Source organism: Coturnix japonica, chromosome 5, assembly GCF_054131305.1.
Source record: "Coturnix japonica strain WE chromosome 5, WE-NBRP24, whole genome shotgun sequence".
Lineage (NCBI taxonomy): Eukaryota > Metazoa > Chordata > Aves > Galliformes > Phasianidae > Coturnix > Coturnix japonica.
In genome coordinates this window covers 16,060,260-16,078,243 of record NC_140667.1, presented here as the reverse complement: position 1 = coordinate 16,078,243, position 17,984 = coordinate 16,060,260, and the positions used below count along the sequence as shown (strand labels likewise).

Below are 17,984 nucleotides of genomic sequence, written 5' to 3'. Positions count from 1 at the left end.
ATCCCACATCATTTTCCATTTACCAGTCACGAAGATAATTACTTATACCCAGCTTAGAGGGGAGGAAGTAAAGACAGTCTCCACATTTCCAGGACTACATTGTAGCTCAGCGCACAACTTAATGCCCAGCTCCAAATTGTCTTCTATTGTGTGTGTGTACATACACATGGTACAACTGACTTGAATTCCCACCCAACCCACAAATCGGCTTACAGGGTCTGCCTGCAGGAGCTTTCAGCACCGTGGCTAAACTTTTTCAGTGAAAATACATTATAACGCTGCAAATTTCTCTATACCACATTTCCCTTAATTATGCTAACTTGAAGATGCTTTCATTTAAAACAAACAACAACAACAAAATCAATATATAGTTTCTCTACCTTCAGCTGGTACCACACACCCCCAAGATTTCAGGCACTGGTAAACCAGGGGACTTGAATCAATACACCACCTACAGCCCCTTCTTTGACCCAGAAAACAGTAGGAAATGCATATGCTCTTCAGTCACCTAGTATCTCATACATGGCTCCCTATTAACCAAACTATTTCTGTAACAAAACCCAATTACCTGAACAGTCAATGCATTTCCTGGCCATTTGCCCTTATTTTATAGTGCATAAATAGATTATAGTTAGGGCTTTTCAGCTGAGGTATTTAATACATTCCTCTTTCAACATCTCTTTAGCTGTCAGTGTCCTCAAGAAAGCATTTGGTGGTTAGATTTTCTTACAAGTTTGATGTTTGTGGTATTAAAGAGTGAATTAAGATGTTTTTAAATTTGTTGTGCTGATAGCCTTAAAGTAACAACTGAAGAGCATCCAGCAGACCAGACTATGGCATTGTCCAGCATCTGTCCACAAGACCAAAAACGATTCTGCTTGTCTCTCTGCTTGCAAAATAAACCTTGCAAAAGTTTTCTGTTATATTACCTTATAAGCAAGGCTCTGTGTTGCAGAGTTCTGGTGCAATCCTCAGTGTATATTTACCAAGTTAGAAATAAGTGCCTTTGTCAACACATGGAAAGAACACTACTGTCCAGTAGAAAGAATTGCAGAAATAGCAACACGGAGTACACAGATACCAGAAAGAAAATACAACAACTATATGAAAGAACATTGCTCAGAATTAATCTGAGTAACAACTCAAGCAAATCTAGAGATCAGAGTTTCAAGGAAAGCAAATACTTACAGATTGTTGTGAAAACATTGGTAAAGCAAAAGTAATCAACAGCATTGAATGACAGGAGATGATATAAGAATTGTTCTTTCTCATCATCACAGCGGAGGAATGCGTAACGCTTGTAGAGCTTCCTGACAAAGCAAAACAAATCATGTGTCATAGTAACAGGATTCTTTTAGTGAAATGTTTTCTGTTATGCATATTTATTAGGTAAACTATGAGGAACGTGCAAGCAATTACAAATGAAAAACGATACTGGTAGGGACAAAAGAATTCAATGCGTCAAGCTATGCAGACACTAAGTCTGAAATCTCCAAGTGCATCAGACTAATGTTTCACATATTTGACGCCACTTGAAAGCAAGGTCTATGGGTATACCCTAAGCCCCTACCAATTTTTCAAGTTCTCAGCTCAAAGCTGCAGAAAGTCTACAGCTGACAGAACGGATTGCATATCTGAAGAACCCCAGTATTACATCATTGTGACCAAACATCTCATACACTAGTACAGGGACACACTTAAAAGGCTGGTCTGTGCCATTCCTTCTGCACATTGCTAAGCAGATGAAAGAACAGGCATTTCAGGGTCTGCAACATCAAACAACGAAAAAGGATTAAATTTAAAAGCTTTGCCCAAGAGAAACCATCTTACTTTGTGAGTTCATGATCTGAAAGCAGCTGTTTTAGATGCCTAGAGAGCAACTTCTTTTCCATAGAGAGACGAACCCAGGCTCTGGCCTTGCCAACATCTGTTTTGATTTCACTGATATTTTGGATATGCCTGAAAGAAGAAGAAAAAAAACAAACCACATTACCCAGAATTTTCAAAGCTCTTTTGAGCCAAGCTAGGCTGAAAAAGGGATTTTGCCAAGAATGCAAAATACCAGGCAATCTACTGGAAAAAGATGTGGTCACCTTAATATTCAACAACAGCTCAATTGTTCACCTATCTAGCTGGAAAAGGATAAGAATCTCAAAAGGAAAAAACTGCAATGCAGTGCCCCATTAACAAAATTCTAAAGCAGTCCCCATTGCCTCACGTGATTTAAGGACCTTATCACTGTAATATTTATGTCAGCATGCTTTGGAAAATTAAATACTGTCTTTCAGTGCTCAACAGTAGCTTTTCTAACATAAAACACTCGAAGGGTATGCTTTGAAAAGACAAGCAAGACCCCTGAAAAACCTCAATTCATTTCTCCCTACCAAAAAAAAAAAAAAAAAAAAGATTTTGGCAAAGAAAAAGGAAGTTCTTCAAGCCAAATTTAGAAGTTCTGCATCTTGTTTTTTGATGAACTGAAAAAAAGGCCATGTAGCAGAAGTCAGTTAAGCATGCTTATTTACACCACAACAGCTAGTGTTATATGTATCCATTTTGTTTTTTTACATTAAACAAGTTCTTTAAACTGCTTTCTTCACTCAGAAGCAAAGCTTAGCTCAAAGCTACACAGTCAACTAGGAAACGACTAGGAAAATACATCTCTATGGAAATAAAACAATACAGAATATTATGAAGAAAAGACAAAAACGGACTCAGGTAATCTCTATAAACCAGTAGATATGACAATGTCAAGTCTCCTCAATATGAAATATGCTTTTGTAGAAGTCAGTGAAAAGGTTGCACTACGGACTTCTAAAACGTTTCAACAGGTTCTCACCCACATTTCCCTATTTTGCTGCATGAAACATGCAGCCTTTCCCATACAACAAACATTACGCACAAATATACGTATGCACATCTCTCGGAGTTTGTTTGTTTGCACTGTTTTTAATAACTCAAACTCACCTCATATCCTGGACCAGGGAGATTCTGAGAGGTGACATGCCTGGACTGGTATCCGACTTTCTTCTTTCTGAATCAAGAAGTATTCCTAGATCCAAAAGAACAGAATCTTCTTTTAGTAGAAATCCATCTAAAGATTCTTAAATCAATACAAAAAAGGTAAATTCATGCCACGTTGCACATAGAAAGGGAGGGGGAATTGGTTTGGGGTTTTTTTTTTGTTTGATCCTACTGCATTCTTTTCTTTTTGGTGATTTACAGTTTTGCAAGGTTATCACGGCATGTTTCCATTATCAATGAAAAGAGAATATGGTATCTGTAAAAGATGCTTACACAGATCAGCACATGCTGAGCATTAACACATTAATGAGATCCAATTCAGCTGCAACTGGTACGACACCAGCTAGCTTAAGAGAAAGACCAGTTAAGTACCTTTTTCCACAGACTACCATATTTTTTTCCCATGTGGTCAAACTGAAAGGCAATGCTGAGACTTGAAAACTGTGTTCAACATATTTTACTCCATACACCACAAGTGTATGTTCAACCAATCTGCACACTCCCATAACACTACTAGTTTTTAAATCAGAACATTTTGTGTTCTAAGCAACATTACTACTCAGATCAAATTTCACTTTAGAATCATGCCACATACTACAGTCCCCAAACCTGACTTTCTGATAGTTAGAAAGCCTAAGACTGGTGCTTCCTTCTATCTGATATATTAAAATAAGCACCATGTGCAAGAACAAGGGACATTCAGGAGACCCTAATACTTTCAGGGCCTTGAGCATGTAAGTCATGCTAAGCAATTTGTTTAAAACAACTTAAAACAAGCAAGCAAACAACCCAACACCTGCTAAAAACCCATTATTCTGTCCACAAATTACACCTGACATCTCCAGCTGGGGAAACATAACCAACGATATGTGCGCAATATTACTTCTAATACAGCACTTAAGAAATGCACTGTAAAATGTGGCATAAGTGTGTTTTGAATTTTGTAATGATTCTTTTTTTAATACACTACAACACAATTCTGAGCTTCCATGTGTTCACATCTATGACACAGCATGTTTTGCCCATCAGGCAGTGACTGTGAGGATGTTACACTGGAGTATTTTAATGCATTTTAATGCACCTCAGAAGCACCAGATATTCCTGGTGTCTGAATACTGCAATCACAAATAAGTAGGCTCAATCCAATAAGTTTACTTTTCACAAGATATACTGAGACAATACACCATGACCATATTAATTCTGCAGCAAACAAAATACTTGATTCAGTTACATTTGTCCAGGGAAACCATTTCCATGGTGCAAATCTGCAAGCAGATCTTAGTAGTAGTAGTTTTTTATTATCATCTTCTAGTAGAAGCTAATCTTACCTGAGGTACTGAAGCTGCCTGATGTTGTTTTCCTCTGCCTGTTTTCAAGGTAGTGTAGTAGATGAGACCACAAAGCAGACTTGCCCTAAAATCAAAAATATATCAGTTACTGCATCATATAGGACCTCAACTCAAAAGAAATAACTACTAGCTGAATAAAAAAAAGTCTAAATCATCACAGAAAGCATCAGCTTCAAATATGTTTGTCTTCACTGATTTAAAAACAAACACAAAAAGAAAAAAGTTGCAGGTGCTTGGGAGCTTCAAAGAGGATTAGAAAGAAAAGCGAAGTCAAAAACTATTGTGAACTAATGATTCCAATAACAGTGAAAAGTCTGCTGAGCTTCATTTGTCATTAGTTGTTGACACTATGTGAAAACATTTAAAGCCTTATAATACTTAATGCATAAGCAGAGTTTTCAGTCTGAGACTGTCACCGTTCTTATGCAGTTTTCCCTCCCTGAACATCCAACAGTGAGGTGGCAAGAGACACGGAACCAGACTGAGTAAACTATCTCGTACTCAGACCAAGTCTTTTGCACATCTGTTCCCTTCAGGGTAATTCAGGGCTACAGATGCATGCTGTCAGTTTTCAGAATCTCTTAAGATCTCTCTCAATTTCATCAAGCAAACAACCTAGATAATTACAAGCACAGTAACGAAGAAAAACAACAAAAAAAATACAACAACACACACACAAAAAACCAAAATAAGACAGACAACAAGAGCTGGTCAGTAAGACAGGCTGCAGTTCTATACCTCATAAAAGCAATTCTAAAGTCTGGGATGCAGTATTTAGCTCAAGACAAATCTGACAAATAATGCTCAAAGGTGCATCTCGCACATTATGTTGCTTCCTCAGACCTCTGGTGGCTTAAAATAGAAGGCAGGAAATTTTTCATGGACACATTTTAAGATTCTCGGATTCATCCTAAAATAATTTGCATGATAAATCAAAGGTATCAAAGCTACAGAACGCAGTATTAATTGAGCAGGGTCCCTCCAGCACATGAATTGGGCTGATATACAAAGGAAATTCATTACTATTAGCTATTATCTTCCTAAATTACCATGTTAGGTGGAAATGTTCAGCAATTCTGCATTTCAGAAAAACAGCCATTATAAAGCCAGGCTTTTAGTTAGTTTTGTGCAGAAAGAAACCATGACCGCAAAGCGAGAGTTGCCCATTCAATATTATCAATGTCATCTAAAAATCACACAAGCACTTTCCTGAAGTGCTATAATTAGAACTCAACTCCAAAAGTTAAAAAATAACAACAAATAACTTAAATCTTTGAATATCTTTAACCAGTTCAATCCCACAGCTCACTACAGTACTACTAAGGCCTTATTTCAAGACATTACATCTACCCAAATGAAGCAGCATGTCTCCAGAAGATGAAGCAGAAACTGCCTTTTACATCTGTGTTGAGAGAAATTTATTACAAATATGCATTTAGTGGTGAAGCTATAAGAAGAGTTCAGAAAAGCTCAGCGCCTCAATACCTGACAGATCCAACACAGGAAGCCCAAAAATGTGAGTCTTATAAAAATATAAAAGAGAGCATGAAAATATCACCAGGGAATGGTTGCATCAAAAATGGTATTTATTTGAATAAATATACACATGCACAGTCTAGTATTCAGCATCTTGCTGCCATGGCAAAGAGAACTGCAACAGATCACATAAAGTAGCAAACAAAGGATCCTGCAGCAAATAGATGTCAACAATCATGATGAATGTAAGAACTCATGCAGCATATATCTGCCCACTTCCTTTACCATCATGTTACTCTCCTTTAACTTCAAATAGCAATGATGATGCCAACTATTTCTAAAGGGGAAGTCAGCCTAAGGAAAGCAGTGGGACAGAAAACAGGCAGGGGATTAACAAAGGTCTTCTACAACTCCCCCCACATTGCTTTGGGCAAAGGAAGGTGCAGATTCACTTTGCATGTGGAAAAATCAGTAGGTAGAAAGCAATGGACTATATGGGGTCATCGGGAGGGAAGAGGTAAAAGCAGGGACCGGTAGAAGGAAAAAACATCCTCATTACTATCATCAGTAGAGAAAGAAGAGTCTTCCTTGGCTCACTATTGAAAAATAAAGTAAAATCAATGTATGAAACAGCCAGCTTTGAATATTTAATAAAGGCCAGACTACACAGAGAATGAGTAGCGTATTTTTTTTACTGTGGATCACAGTATTAGACACACAGCACTTCCTCCATCAGGCCTCTATTATATTCCATCACTCTATTTATTCCACCATTCAGCACTGTTTGCCAACATCTGCAATCAATCCAAAGCATTAACCTTATGTAGGGTTGGCCGTCTGGTGGTCTGAAAGGCCCAAATCTGAGTTGAAGCAGAGTATACTGATGCTCTGTCTTCTAAGACGAAAGCAGTACAGCTTCTATCCTAAGTAATATACAAGAGGGAAGGGAGAGAGTCACATGATAAATCTTCACATAGAGAAACTACTGCTATAAAATTCTGAAGGAGAGCAGATTTAAACACTGGTGCTTGAGTGCTGGTGAAAGAAATACTGAATTACAGTTGTCTGGATTATGTACACTTAATCTGCAAATACTTCTTTAAAAAAATAAAAAGGAAAAGGAAAGAGAAAGGTTACAAATCATCACTTTCCTGGTTATGCGTTTGTACAAACAAGGAGAGGATAAAGGTCTTAAAACTCTACCTAATCCCACCAAGTGACAACCAGCTACTCATTCCACATGAAAAACAACCCCTCTAACTAGTGGTTTTAACTATCTCTAGCCCATTCATCAACAAAGTAGTATGGTTTTTACTTTTAAAAACCAAATTACTCTTCACAAAATAAAGTTCCCCATACTGTAACCCACTAACAATGCCTTTAGCATACACTGCATTAAATCCTCTGCAACTTCAATAACAAAAGTACTGAGAACACAGATATATTTCTATTTACTTTTCTATTAAATGCAACAACCACCACCACAAAACAAACAGGTTAAATGGAAAGAAAGTCTTTTTAGAAGTCATCTATGGAACACATCTGCGTGTGTACTTGCACCTTCCTCACAGCAGAAGGTTGAGACAGACTGATACATAACAGACTGTTGACTGATACTGAAATATACTAGAGGTGTCCAAGTATTTAATACATCTACATACACACACCAAATACCCTCTGAAAACATAAAACAAAAAAGAGTGAATTTATGCAAGTACACTCAGGAGCATGTAAGAATACTTGTTTCTCACCTGTTTGACTTGCAGACCATGGCTCCATATCCTTTCTAAGAGGTCACACAGACTGGCTATCAGGGTATTCTCTTCTACACCTGTGATATTCACTTCACCATGTCCTAGCTCCACAGCTTCTCGTCCCATTTTTTCAACCAGCATCCTCTTGGTCTTGAAAATGAAGATGCAAAGAGAGTTAGTTCTTATCAAAGAATCTTCTAGGATTACTCACGTTTACTAAATAAACAAGGGAGAGTACAATAACAATGATTTCGTTGAATAACTGAGCATATGTAATAACTTGTGCTGGACTTCATCTCTTTTATCCTTTTTTCAAGCCAAAGCAACACCATTGCCTACTGCTGTAGAGCCAACTTTCTCACAAGGGTGAGTTATTTGAATAATCAGAACAGTGGGCCAAAATTTGAAGTACTAACTGCCAAGCAGCAAGACCCTGTATCAAAGCTCTGGGTTTTCATGACAAATTCCACTTCTAGTATACTCTTTCTTGATTAATAATATAGTCTCATTTGTGATAAATTGAATATGCTAAAATAGACATAGGCAACAGAATGATAAAGACTCACCAGAATACTCAATCTATCATTTTACATTCTCCACTGTAAGTCTGCCTACTTGATCAATTTTCTCTTCTAGCTGAATTTTTAAGTATGTTCTCTCCTCATGAATTTCTCACCACTACACAAACAAACTGGGTAAATAGATAAAGCCGAGACACATGGCAGAAAAGCTGACAGTTCAAAGGTACTGCCCAAAAGATGGTCATCAAAAGGCAGATATGAGAACAGAAGTACTCCGAGTTACCTTATTTCGGCATTCCTTCAACAAGCCTTCTACAAACTTCCAGTTAGTTTGTGCAATTACTGATGGAGAGAGGTTTGACAGCTTTGGCTGCCGAATAGTGCTGCCCAGATTCCTGGCTTCTTGGATATATTTCTGTATTAGGACAGAAAATTGATAAAAACAGATAAAAGCGCAAGTGAGACTACAGCACCAAGAGAAAGTAAATCCATCTTTACAACCCACCTCAGTACAATGAGGAGGAATAGACCATAATCTTTTCCAGAAGAGTCCCCTCTTTATATTCAGCGTAACGTTGGGCAGGGACTTTTAATGTGCAATTTCACTGGAGATCAAATCTCCACTTATGCTGACTAGTATTAGAACACACATTACAGAATAACAAAACCACAATACAAACTGCCAAGGATATTCAGATGCATAGAAACTCAGTGAATCCCTCCAGTACTAACAATAGTTACACTATTTTATTTTTTTCCCTATAAAATGCAAGCTTGTAATAATTACCCACACAAAGACAATTCAAATGGCAGACTGTGGCCTACAGGTGGACTGCAAGAAAACTGCCTGGATTTTCTCAACATGTGAAACCCGTACTCATTTCTACAGATCTCCTGTTTCTTTCCCACCACCTCAGACTTTGAGGAAGCAGCTGAAAAATACTAAACAGTAGCATTTTTGTTTAGAGCAAAATCATCTTCTGGACTGTATCTGAAAGAACAACGCCGCTCCTGTTTCTACCATCAAGGTGTTATCATTGTTTTTACCTCAGAGAGGACAATTTGACAAATGTTTTGAAAAACTGCTGATGACAGATTGGATGGAGCATAGCGAGCTTTGAATAAAAGACAAGGTCCCATACAGACACTGACAGAATACTCAAGATTAGTACATATTTCAGATTAACAAGAACCTTATCTAGCTTACGTTGAAATAATGATCAACTGAGAAGTCAGTTAACAGTCAATTTCATTTATCAAACATGATGCAACCTTTGCAAAGAAAGGAAATCACTCTTTTTCCAGTCTTGCACTGAAGAGCTGATATAAACTATGCATCTTTATCCAGAACTATGCTTACAGTCATATTGTGCACTTGACATACCAGATAATGTTCTGACACAGATTTTATAGAGCGCATGAAGGGCCAATCATGCTGGTCCCAGTCTAAACATAACTGCAACTGAAGTTCTGGCATGGAAAATTCCAGGTGCTGGCAGGACAAGTTGGTAGCAAAAAGTCAAAGAAACCACGTAAAGTGCACGTGGTAAGCACGCACGAAGTAACAAAAGCAAGCATGCAAAACAGAAAAAGAGAAAAGAATGAAGACATAATACAATGCAGAACTCCCAAGGCAATAAACATAATAAATAACAAAGCTGAAAGGAATAAAGAAGAGATGATGTCCAATCATTAGATCGCTACAAACTATGCCCTCCATCGTGCACAAATATTTGCAACTTAGAGGCTGCTAAGTTTCACTGACATGGATTTTTGTTGACTGTCTCAAAACTTCAATTTGTCTATAACACAGAACATTGCATCCTGCAACCACTGCCTCCTGCTTAGTCTGATCCTCAGCATTTATCTCAGGAGAGCTCCCCTCCCCACTCTTTGGGCTTAATATGAAAGACTCTGATTCACCTGAGAAAGGGGTGAACATTGAAGCAGCATATCATAATTAACAGGTACAGCATAAAGCCTTTTATCTTTGCAACTACCTAATTAAAATCTCCTAAGCTCACACGTGCTAAATATTGTAATTTCAAAAGCAATAACGAGGTTACAAATCAATTATTGTTCACTTCTGCAAATTCCATATTAAAAATACTTTTGAGTTATCTGAGCAAAGCCAGTAATTACTTGCAGCTTTTTTCATTACACAGACATTCTTCTAGTTCATGGTCGTGGATGACGCTACACTTGATTCAAGCTTTCACAAACCAATGAGAAATCACTGGAAATAAGTAACACTAGAAAAACAATTAAACTCACTACTACCAGAAAAGATGAAACTGAACAAAGAAATACATTTCATTTCAATATTAACAGATGCATGATTACATTAAAATTCCAAGTGATGCTTTGCTGAAGATATTTAACAAGGCAAGAGCATGTTATCTTCAACAAAATACTTTTTCTTAAAAGTATTTGGGGTTACTAAGTACAAATCAATCCTGATATTTTTAAAAGAGATTATTCTCAGAACTACCCTTATAGCAACATCCAGCGTAACAGCTTGCAGACTGTATCGCATGAACAAGAAACCGTACTGTACTGAGTCCAAATCACCCAGATCTTTCAAAATGCCTTCACCACATAGAAAAGCCACGTCAGCTGTAGGAGCAGTGATGAGAGAAGTTGTTTATTCAAAAGTGGCCGTGTCAGCATCAGAGTTCTGCCCTGCCAATACAGCTATTCTGCTCCAAAACCCAGTTGCTATCTGTACGCAGTGCTGGCTGCTGTTCTGTAAGTGCACTACATCCAAGTGGAGCTGGCAAAAAGCATCCAGAGAAACGCTGCAATAGTGCAGCACCAGCCCCCCTTCAGTATCTTCCTTTCATAGCAAATGTTTTCTTTCCTCAACAAATGAGAGTAAGGAAGAAGACATATAATGGTGAAACACTCTGAATACAAGACCCACTGTAAAGCAAACGAGAGAACAAACACCTTATAGACTGTGTGACGTAGAAATAAGCTGACACAAACCTGATAGTATTGGTTGGGTCCACATTCCCACACCTTAGCATAAGGTTGCATGTCAATTTGTCACCTTAAGACATCCTTCATGGTCCACATAAAGAAACATGCAATTCCAAAAGATAATACTTCTGATTTTAGAATGAAAAAAACACACTCTGGAGGTTGTTATTTTGCCTCCATCGAATACACAAAGTTACACAGAAACAGGAAATAAATGACTAAATGTCTTTTGATTAATTCTCCCACCTTTTTTAAAAACTTAAGTGAGTGTGACAACATTTGCAGGGAATTCACCTGTGATGGGGATGAAAAAATTTTGTCCTGAAGTGGGGGGTAAAAATGACCAAAATCTTTGAATTCAGAAAAAAAGTCATTTTGGTTGACTAAAGATGGGGCACTGGAAAAACAGAGATGGACTGTAAGTAAATCTATAGACTTTCCATGAATGTTACAGACTGCTATTCAGGCAATTAGGAAAAAAAAAAAAATAGAAGAAAATTATAAAATCAAGTCTCTATAGTTGAACAGCTTTTACCTCTCTCTGATCATTGTCAAGACGCAAGTGTTCTGTGTGTTGCTTCTGTCTATCCTTCCGCCTCCACTGTGCAGGAGCATTTCTCTTTGTCCACCTATAGACAGAGGACTTAGTCAGCAAATGTCAAGAGCTAGGAAAAGGAGAGGGGTAATGGGAAAAATAAAAAGTTGGTCTCATATATTGAGCATGTTGAATACAATTGTGGAAGATAAAGTACAGCTGCAAATACACAAAAAATCTCAGAAGAAGCAACCAACCTTGGGCAACCAGAGGAGCTCAAAAAATCAGACTACATACATTTGTTTCGCACTTTTCCACTTTTTTTTTTTTATGATATCCAGTTAAAACTTACACCTTTTTCCTCTTTAAATGAAGTTTCCACATGAAGATATCCTAACACATTTGCTAGCCATTAACACAGTTTCAGTAAGATCTACTTTTATGCCAACAGCAAATAAACATCACTCAGAACTATCCTGATTATAACCCCAATTATAATTGGGTTTTCTAAGGTAGATTTCCTTCTAGAAGTTTAGACTTAAAACATTCAAACAAACAAAAAATCTGCCATACCCAACAGAAACATCACCTTTCTGAACTGTTCTCATTTTGAAAAAAGAAAACACTGAATTTGCTTTTCAGTATCTCTGTTTTAATACTATTTCTATGATCTCTCCAAGATCCAAAACCAATTGTTCAAGCTTACTTGTTGCTTGCTGGTCCAGTGGATAGAACATCAGACTGAAGCTTGGGAAAAAATCCAAGTTCATACTTTCCTTGTCCAATTTTCATGTCCAGCAAGTGTGGATGGACTGCAGTGTGGTCTATTTTTGCTAGTCTTAACTCAATTGATTTCTCTGAAATAGTAAGAAAGTTAAGGTGCTTTTTTTATTATTAAACATCCTTCTTAAGCAGACGTGAATCTATAATCACACATCTTCATTTAAGAGCACATCTCAAGCAGATTTCTCCTCTTAAATAGAGGAGACAAAATTTCTCATGAACCCTAACAGGTACAGTAATACATGAGCATATGAAGCATCACAGAATCACCACCAAAAAGAAAACAATGCTTATCTTCTTAAGATCAAACCATTTTTTCCAACACAAAGCATGCAGGAAAATAGTTGATTTCAATTACCCTTTATGTAAACTTAATCTCAGTTTCCCATAGAACATTTAGTTCACCACTTCAGCTCCTTTAAAAAAAATGAATTGTTGCTTAACTTTAACCTAATACCTACAACAAACGGCACTGACTAGCTACATTTTCTAAAGCTTCAAGAAAGGGGCTTATTACTCTTACCAGCTTCATCAATGGTTGTGCATTTCTGATACATAGATGTGCGCAGAGTTGGTGTTCTAACATTCAGCAGCCTAATTTTATCCACTCTTGAATCAAATACTCTCAAAATAGGGTCTTTGTCATCTTCATCATGGCACATAATCTTATTATCAATAAAAGATGCAAACATTTGGGTCTCCAGGAATCTTGAGAGGAAGGGCAAGTAAGGCTCAGGCTGGTCTGACAAGAAAGATGCCTAACAAACAACAAAAAATAAGAATGTTTGGGAGTCTACAGAGATACAGCCAGCAAAACCTAATTTATCTAATCAGAGTGCATTGAAGTGCTTTGGAACCATTTAAAGCCTAGTTTTATTCCACACATCAGCTTCATCATCAAAACAGCCAGAGAAGATGATATCTGCACCTTCATAACTATCACCTACATCACAGTGCAGTAATTTTTAAGTTGTGATTTTAGTATCCCCTTAAATTTCTAAAAATTACTACTGCAACCCAACAACCCAAATCAGTTGTGCTACAGGTGTGAATATTACACACTTCAAGGGGCTCAAAGCTGACAAGAATCTTTTCACATGACTTGAAGGAAATCTGATTAGCCTTCTACCAAGTAGTGATTCTACATAACCTCCACCCACACTGCCTATCCTGCTGACAAATAACTGATCTCCAATAAAGAACATGCTACTAAAATTTGAAGAGCTGAGTCTCGTGTTTCACAAGTGACAAACTAGGATTATGACTTTATTTGCGAATAAAGTCATAAATACATTCAGCAATACTTCTGGTTAAAAATAAAACCGAAAAACCCAACAATTTTCACTAATAACATAGATGTTAGCCATAAAGTGAGACTTTCTAAACAACTTATTTTTTTCTACAGCATCCTTAAAAGAGCATCTTCAAGTGTGTCTGTGTAGCTACTTTTCCTGAATAAAACATAGGTTGTGTGTTTTGTGTTTTTGAGGAACACACACTTGTGGAAGAAATTACAATTTTAAGAATACTGTCTTCCATTTTATGATCCAGTGAAACAGCTTCTCAATAGACCTGTCTCATTATTACAACTTACTTTATCAAAGTTTTGCATCTGTTCCCTGTTTGTAAACCAAGATTCCTTGTCCTGACTGGGCTGGATGACAAACACTTCATAATCCGCAAACATTTGTGTGAAGCGGTTGGCAAAAATTTCACGGATTTGAATATTCAGCTGGTAAATCTTGAATTCTTCTTCATCACACTGAATTTTAAGATCCTTTTTGCTGCTGGTCTCCTCTCGCACCTCCAGCTAAGGAAGTAACAGAACACATACATGAAAAAGAAGCTTATTTATCTACTGGTGCTTTGTCAGGTATTCTGGGTTTACAAGAATATCTGACTGATAGAAGTATGTATGTGACTTAAGTCCAAGCTACATACTCTTACAGGTTCATTTGTAACATCTATGGAATGAATAGATAAGCACAATCAAAATAAGTTGTGTGTCTATTAGCCCATTTCCTGCAACACAAATCCTTAGCAGCATAATGTACTATTCATCACTACAAAGCCCAGAGTACTCTTTAACAAAATAAAATATATATATTTTTTTTTAGACATTGCATGGACTTTATAATATAAAATACACAATAATTCATAATTCATGCACTATGTCAAGCAGATAATGCACAAGTAAAATGATATATAACAAGAAAGGTAACTAGAGCAAACAAGGTTGAATTTCAACTTCGGTATCAGTTTTAGCTATATATACCATAAGAAAGTAACATAAATTTACAATAAACCTCTAAGCCAAAACCAAACAAAGCAAGTTTCCCTAGATCCCTCATCCATCTCATTCACAAGGTTTGTGAACATGTTAAATTATGTTCTTTCTAGTGAATACAAACCCAGCCTCTTTACCATCACTTCAGACCTTTGTTGCTGCAAGTCCTGAGAGCACAGTGGTAGTTTCATAGCTTACCTTTTCTAGGCTCACACCTGTTCTTTTAACCAGTGCTTGGAGTCTTGCAATGGTCTCATTTTCCTTTAGCAGCTCATAGGAATTCAAAGGTGAACCTGCTACATTCCCATTTCTTTTATCAGAAACCAGGTCGCATGCTCTGAGGCTCTTCATCTTTGAAGCACTTTCACTATAATGAAGATTTCCCTCGGGAGGAATTCCAAAAGCTGTTAGTATCTCTGAAATTTCCTGTACGAACTCAAGCTTATTTGGGAACTGGGGCAAGTCTTCCGGCAGCTCGATGAAATGGTTGTCTACATCCACAAAGCAAAGGTTAGCCTAGGATTAAATTCAGAATAGGACAACATTAGAACATGCACAAGGGTCAGGTTGTATTTGTCTCAGGGTTTGGTGCTAGCCAGAAAAATCAGATACATTTGTATGCTTGGCTATTTTGTAAAACAGACCTGGCCCAGCCATAAATGAGCTGGCTGACTAGCTTTGAGCAAAGTACCATGAGGCCTACGTTTCTGTATATTCTAAGAAGTAAAGAAACACAACTCATCTTAAAGTTGTTTATTAGGCACAAAACAGAATGCAACATCTACTGGATACAAGAGTGAGATTTTGTTCACACAGACACACATAACAAGATTTTAACTAACACATGCATGCGTATACAAGTGCCTGCCTGTTGCTCATATTACAAGCTCACTCATCTAAAACTTAGGGAATTTCCTTCTAAAAGGTGTATGACATTGCAGAAGCTGCAATAAAATTTTCTCTTTGTTTGTTTTCGCTAAACCACTTGGGAACTACACTGATTCCTTGAAGTTTAGATTTTTTTTATTTCAAGAGAAAAAAATAAAATAAAACTTGGGCTAATTGTCAAGATCTGTTCTCCTGTTCCAACCTCTGTCGTTTACCAAAGATAGAGGGGGAAAAAAAAGAACAGTAACTCACCTGCATAGAATCCCAGCTATCAGGGCAATGTACACACACACACACCGCAGTGTCAGTAAGGACAAAGCAGCTCTTAAGGATTTTGCTGTGGGATTGATTACAAGTCAACTACAATAACCAACACCTTCTGAGATCCTTATGTCAAAGTAAAATGCCATGAAGGCATACACCTACTATTTGTGATAAATTTGGCTTCCTTAGTATTTCATCAGAACAGAGTTAGAACATCAGTTCTCAAAACACAGCACACCTGCTCTGCTTGACTTACTGAAGTCCAGCATCAAAAATAAAAAACGAAATTAAATCCTTAAGGGAGAAATTCAAGGGACATGTTACACCAGATAACATGTTACACTAGATTTGTATAAAACTTTGCACGACAGTGTCCAATTCAAACTCAATTTATTTTGAAATGCAGGAGGAAAAAAAAAGCATCTGTTAAATACTCTTTAATTTACTGCTAAGATATTAACTTAGGATGAAAAGAAAACCTTCAGTTGCTACAAGCCCCTTCAAGAGCACATTGTTACATGAAAGGACATGACACCCTCACATAAGGAAAGGATTCTCCAGAGACTCTACACTAAGGAAAAAGGGTGCCACATCCTAACTTAAAGGCACATCTTTTCCAGAAACTTCTATTACCACAAATAATAGATTGTTCAGGAGAAAAAAAAATCTTACAAATCTTAGGAATGCAGACACAAGAATGTTCATATATCCAATGTCAAAGCCTAATGCCACGAGGTAAACAGCAGAGCTTTCAGATGGCTCAGTGGGACCTAGACCATGGGCACCAATTCCAAAGCCAGAGGACAACTGCAATTCTTTAGTTTGACCTCAAGTACAATAAGGGCCAAAACCCCATACACATCTAGCAATGCCTGCATCAAGCCCATATCCTTCCTTTCAGCTCTGTTCAAAAAAGCATAGCAGGAACTTATTAAGGCTCTCTCAAAAAGACATCTGAAGAGGAACTGCCTATTCACTAAACAATAAGTAAACTCCCCATGTCCCACTGGCCTACCAGAGAAAAAAAATATATTCTAAACATTAATACATAGTTACACAACATGAGTACAATATAGAACAGTCAGTTCTGACCATGCAATCACCACTACTCAAATTCTGCCCAGCATGGGTGCTCAGACTACAAGTTGCATGTAGGTTTTCAGATTGCCCCCTAAAAAGTCAGATTGAAACACGACTCATGTTTCCTGTTTGAATATAGCACAGAAGGATTAAAAGCCATTCAGCAACTGTATTTCTACAGCACGCGCTACCTCTGGACGTTAGGTCTCACCTTTGTAAATAACCACCCACTTCACTAAAAACATGCAAAACATGTATGTTAACATATACACGCAGAGATGGCTTGTTGAAAGTGTATCTACAGTGGACTTGCACTCTAAAGAATTCTTGTAAGCAAACACTGACCTTTTCCATTCCTCAGCACTACTGATCTTTACACCAAATCAGAATCTGTGACGTATAACAACTTAACAGCTGCAAGATTCAGAAACATGAATTTAACTCCTCAAGTAGCTGCTTAATACTGCAGTACAGGACTACAGTGCAGATCAGCATCTGGCAATAAACCTGCAGTATTATCAAGGATCTACCACAGCAGCAGATAGCATCAAAATGTATACAAAGTAGTGATTATCTGTCAAAATAATTATCACAATCAGGCTGTTTTAAACGTGTTGGCATCAAGAGGAAAAGAGGCTTTTCTTCTAGAATAAACAAGTAATAATTAAAAAGCACAAATTATTCAGATTTAGCATTTAATTTCACCTTTCAACTGTTGAAATAAGAATGCTGAGAATACATACTGTCTTACATTAACAGAAAAATAGATGTTAGCTTTTAAAGTCTTCCAAATTGTCTATAAAAAATGTTACTGCCCAAGATCCTTTGGAGCACTTTGTTGAAGTGAAGACTTCATTAAAGACATCATAAGCTTTTTAAACTAGATACTACTTGTTTGATCTAATGAGTGATGGAAAATTTAGCATTGCTTATTTGGACTCAAAATAATCTCACTTTCCACCATCCTCGTCCATTAGAGTGAGAAGATGTACAAGCAAATTCAACAGCTTAAAACAGCACAAATTAACTTGTGTGTTAAAAATA

At 37.2% G+C, this 17,984-nt stretch overlaps 1 protein-coding gene across 9 annotated transcripts in view; it reads right to left on the bottom strand.

Moving 5' to 3' along the window:
* Positions 1-17,984, bottom strand: part of DENND5A (DENN domain containing 5A) — a 51,907-nt gene that overhangs the window by 10,304 nt on the left and 23,619 nt on the right. For 3 of the 9 annotated variants that reach the window (XM_085550130.1, XM_085550127.1, XM_085550128.1), the window contains 13 exons: positions 14,907-15,224; positions 14,016-14,231; positions 12,945-13,179; positions 12,345-12,495; positions 11,639-11,732; positions 9,506-9,613; positions 8,405-8,536; positions 7,598-7,750; positions 6,665-6,769; positions 4,350-4,434; positions 2,965-3,049; positions 1,831-1,959; positions 1,189-1,310 (listed from right to left, as the gene is read on the bottom strand). In XM_085550130.1, the coding sequence (XP_085406256.1) occupies positions 1,189-1,310; positions 1,831-1,959; positions 2,965-3,049; positions 4,350-4,434; positions 6,665-6,769; positions 7,598-7,750; positions 8,405-8,536; positions 9,506-9,613; positions 11,639-11,732; positions 12,345-12,495; positions 12,945-13,179; positions 14,016-14,231; positions 14,907-15,224 (1,933 nt within the window). Of the gene's footprint in view, positions 1-1,188; positions 1,311-1,830; positions 1,960-2,964; positions 3,050-4,349; positions 4,435-6,664; positions 6,770-7,597; positions 7,751-8,404; positions 8,537-9,505; positions 9,614-11,109; positions 11,185-11,638; positions 11,733-12,344; positions 12,496-12,944; positions 13,180-14,015; positions 14,232-14,906; positions 15,225-17,984 lie in introns of those variants that run through there. The other 6 variants (XM_015864056.3, XM_015864057.3, XM_015864059.3 and 3 more) reach the window with 4 other exon arrangements.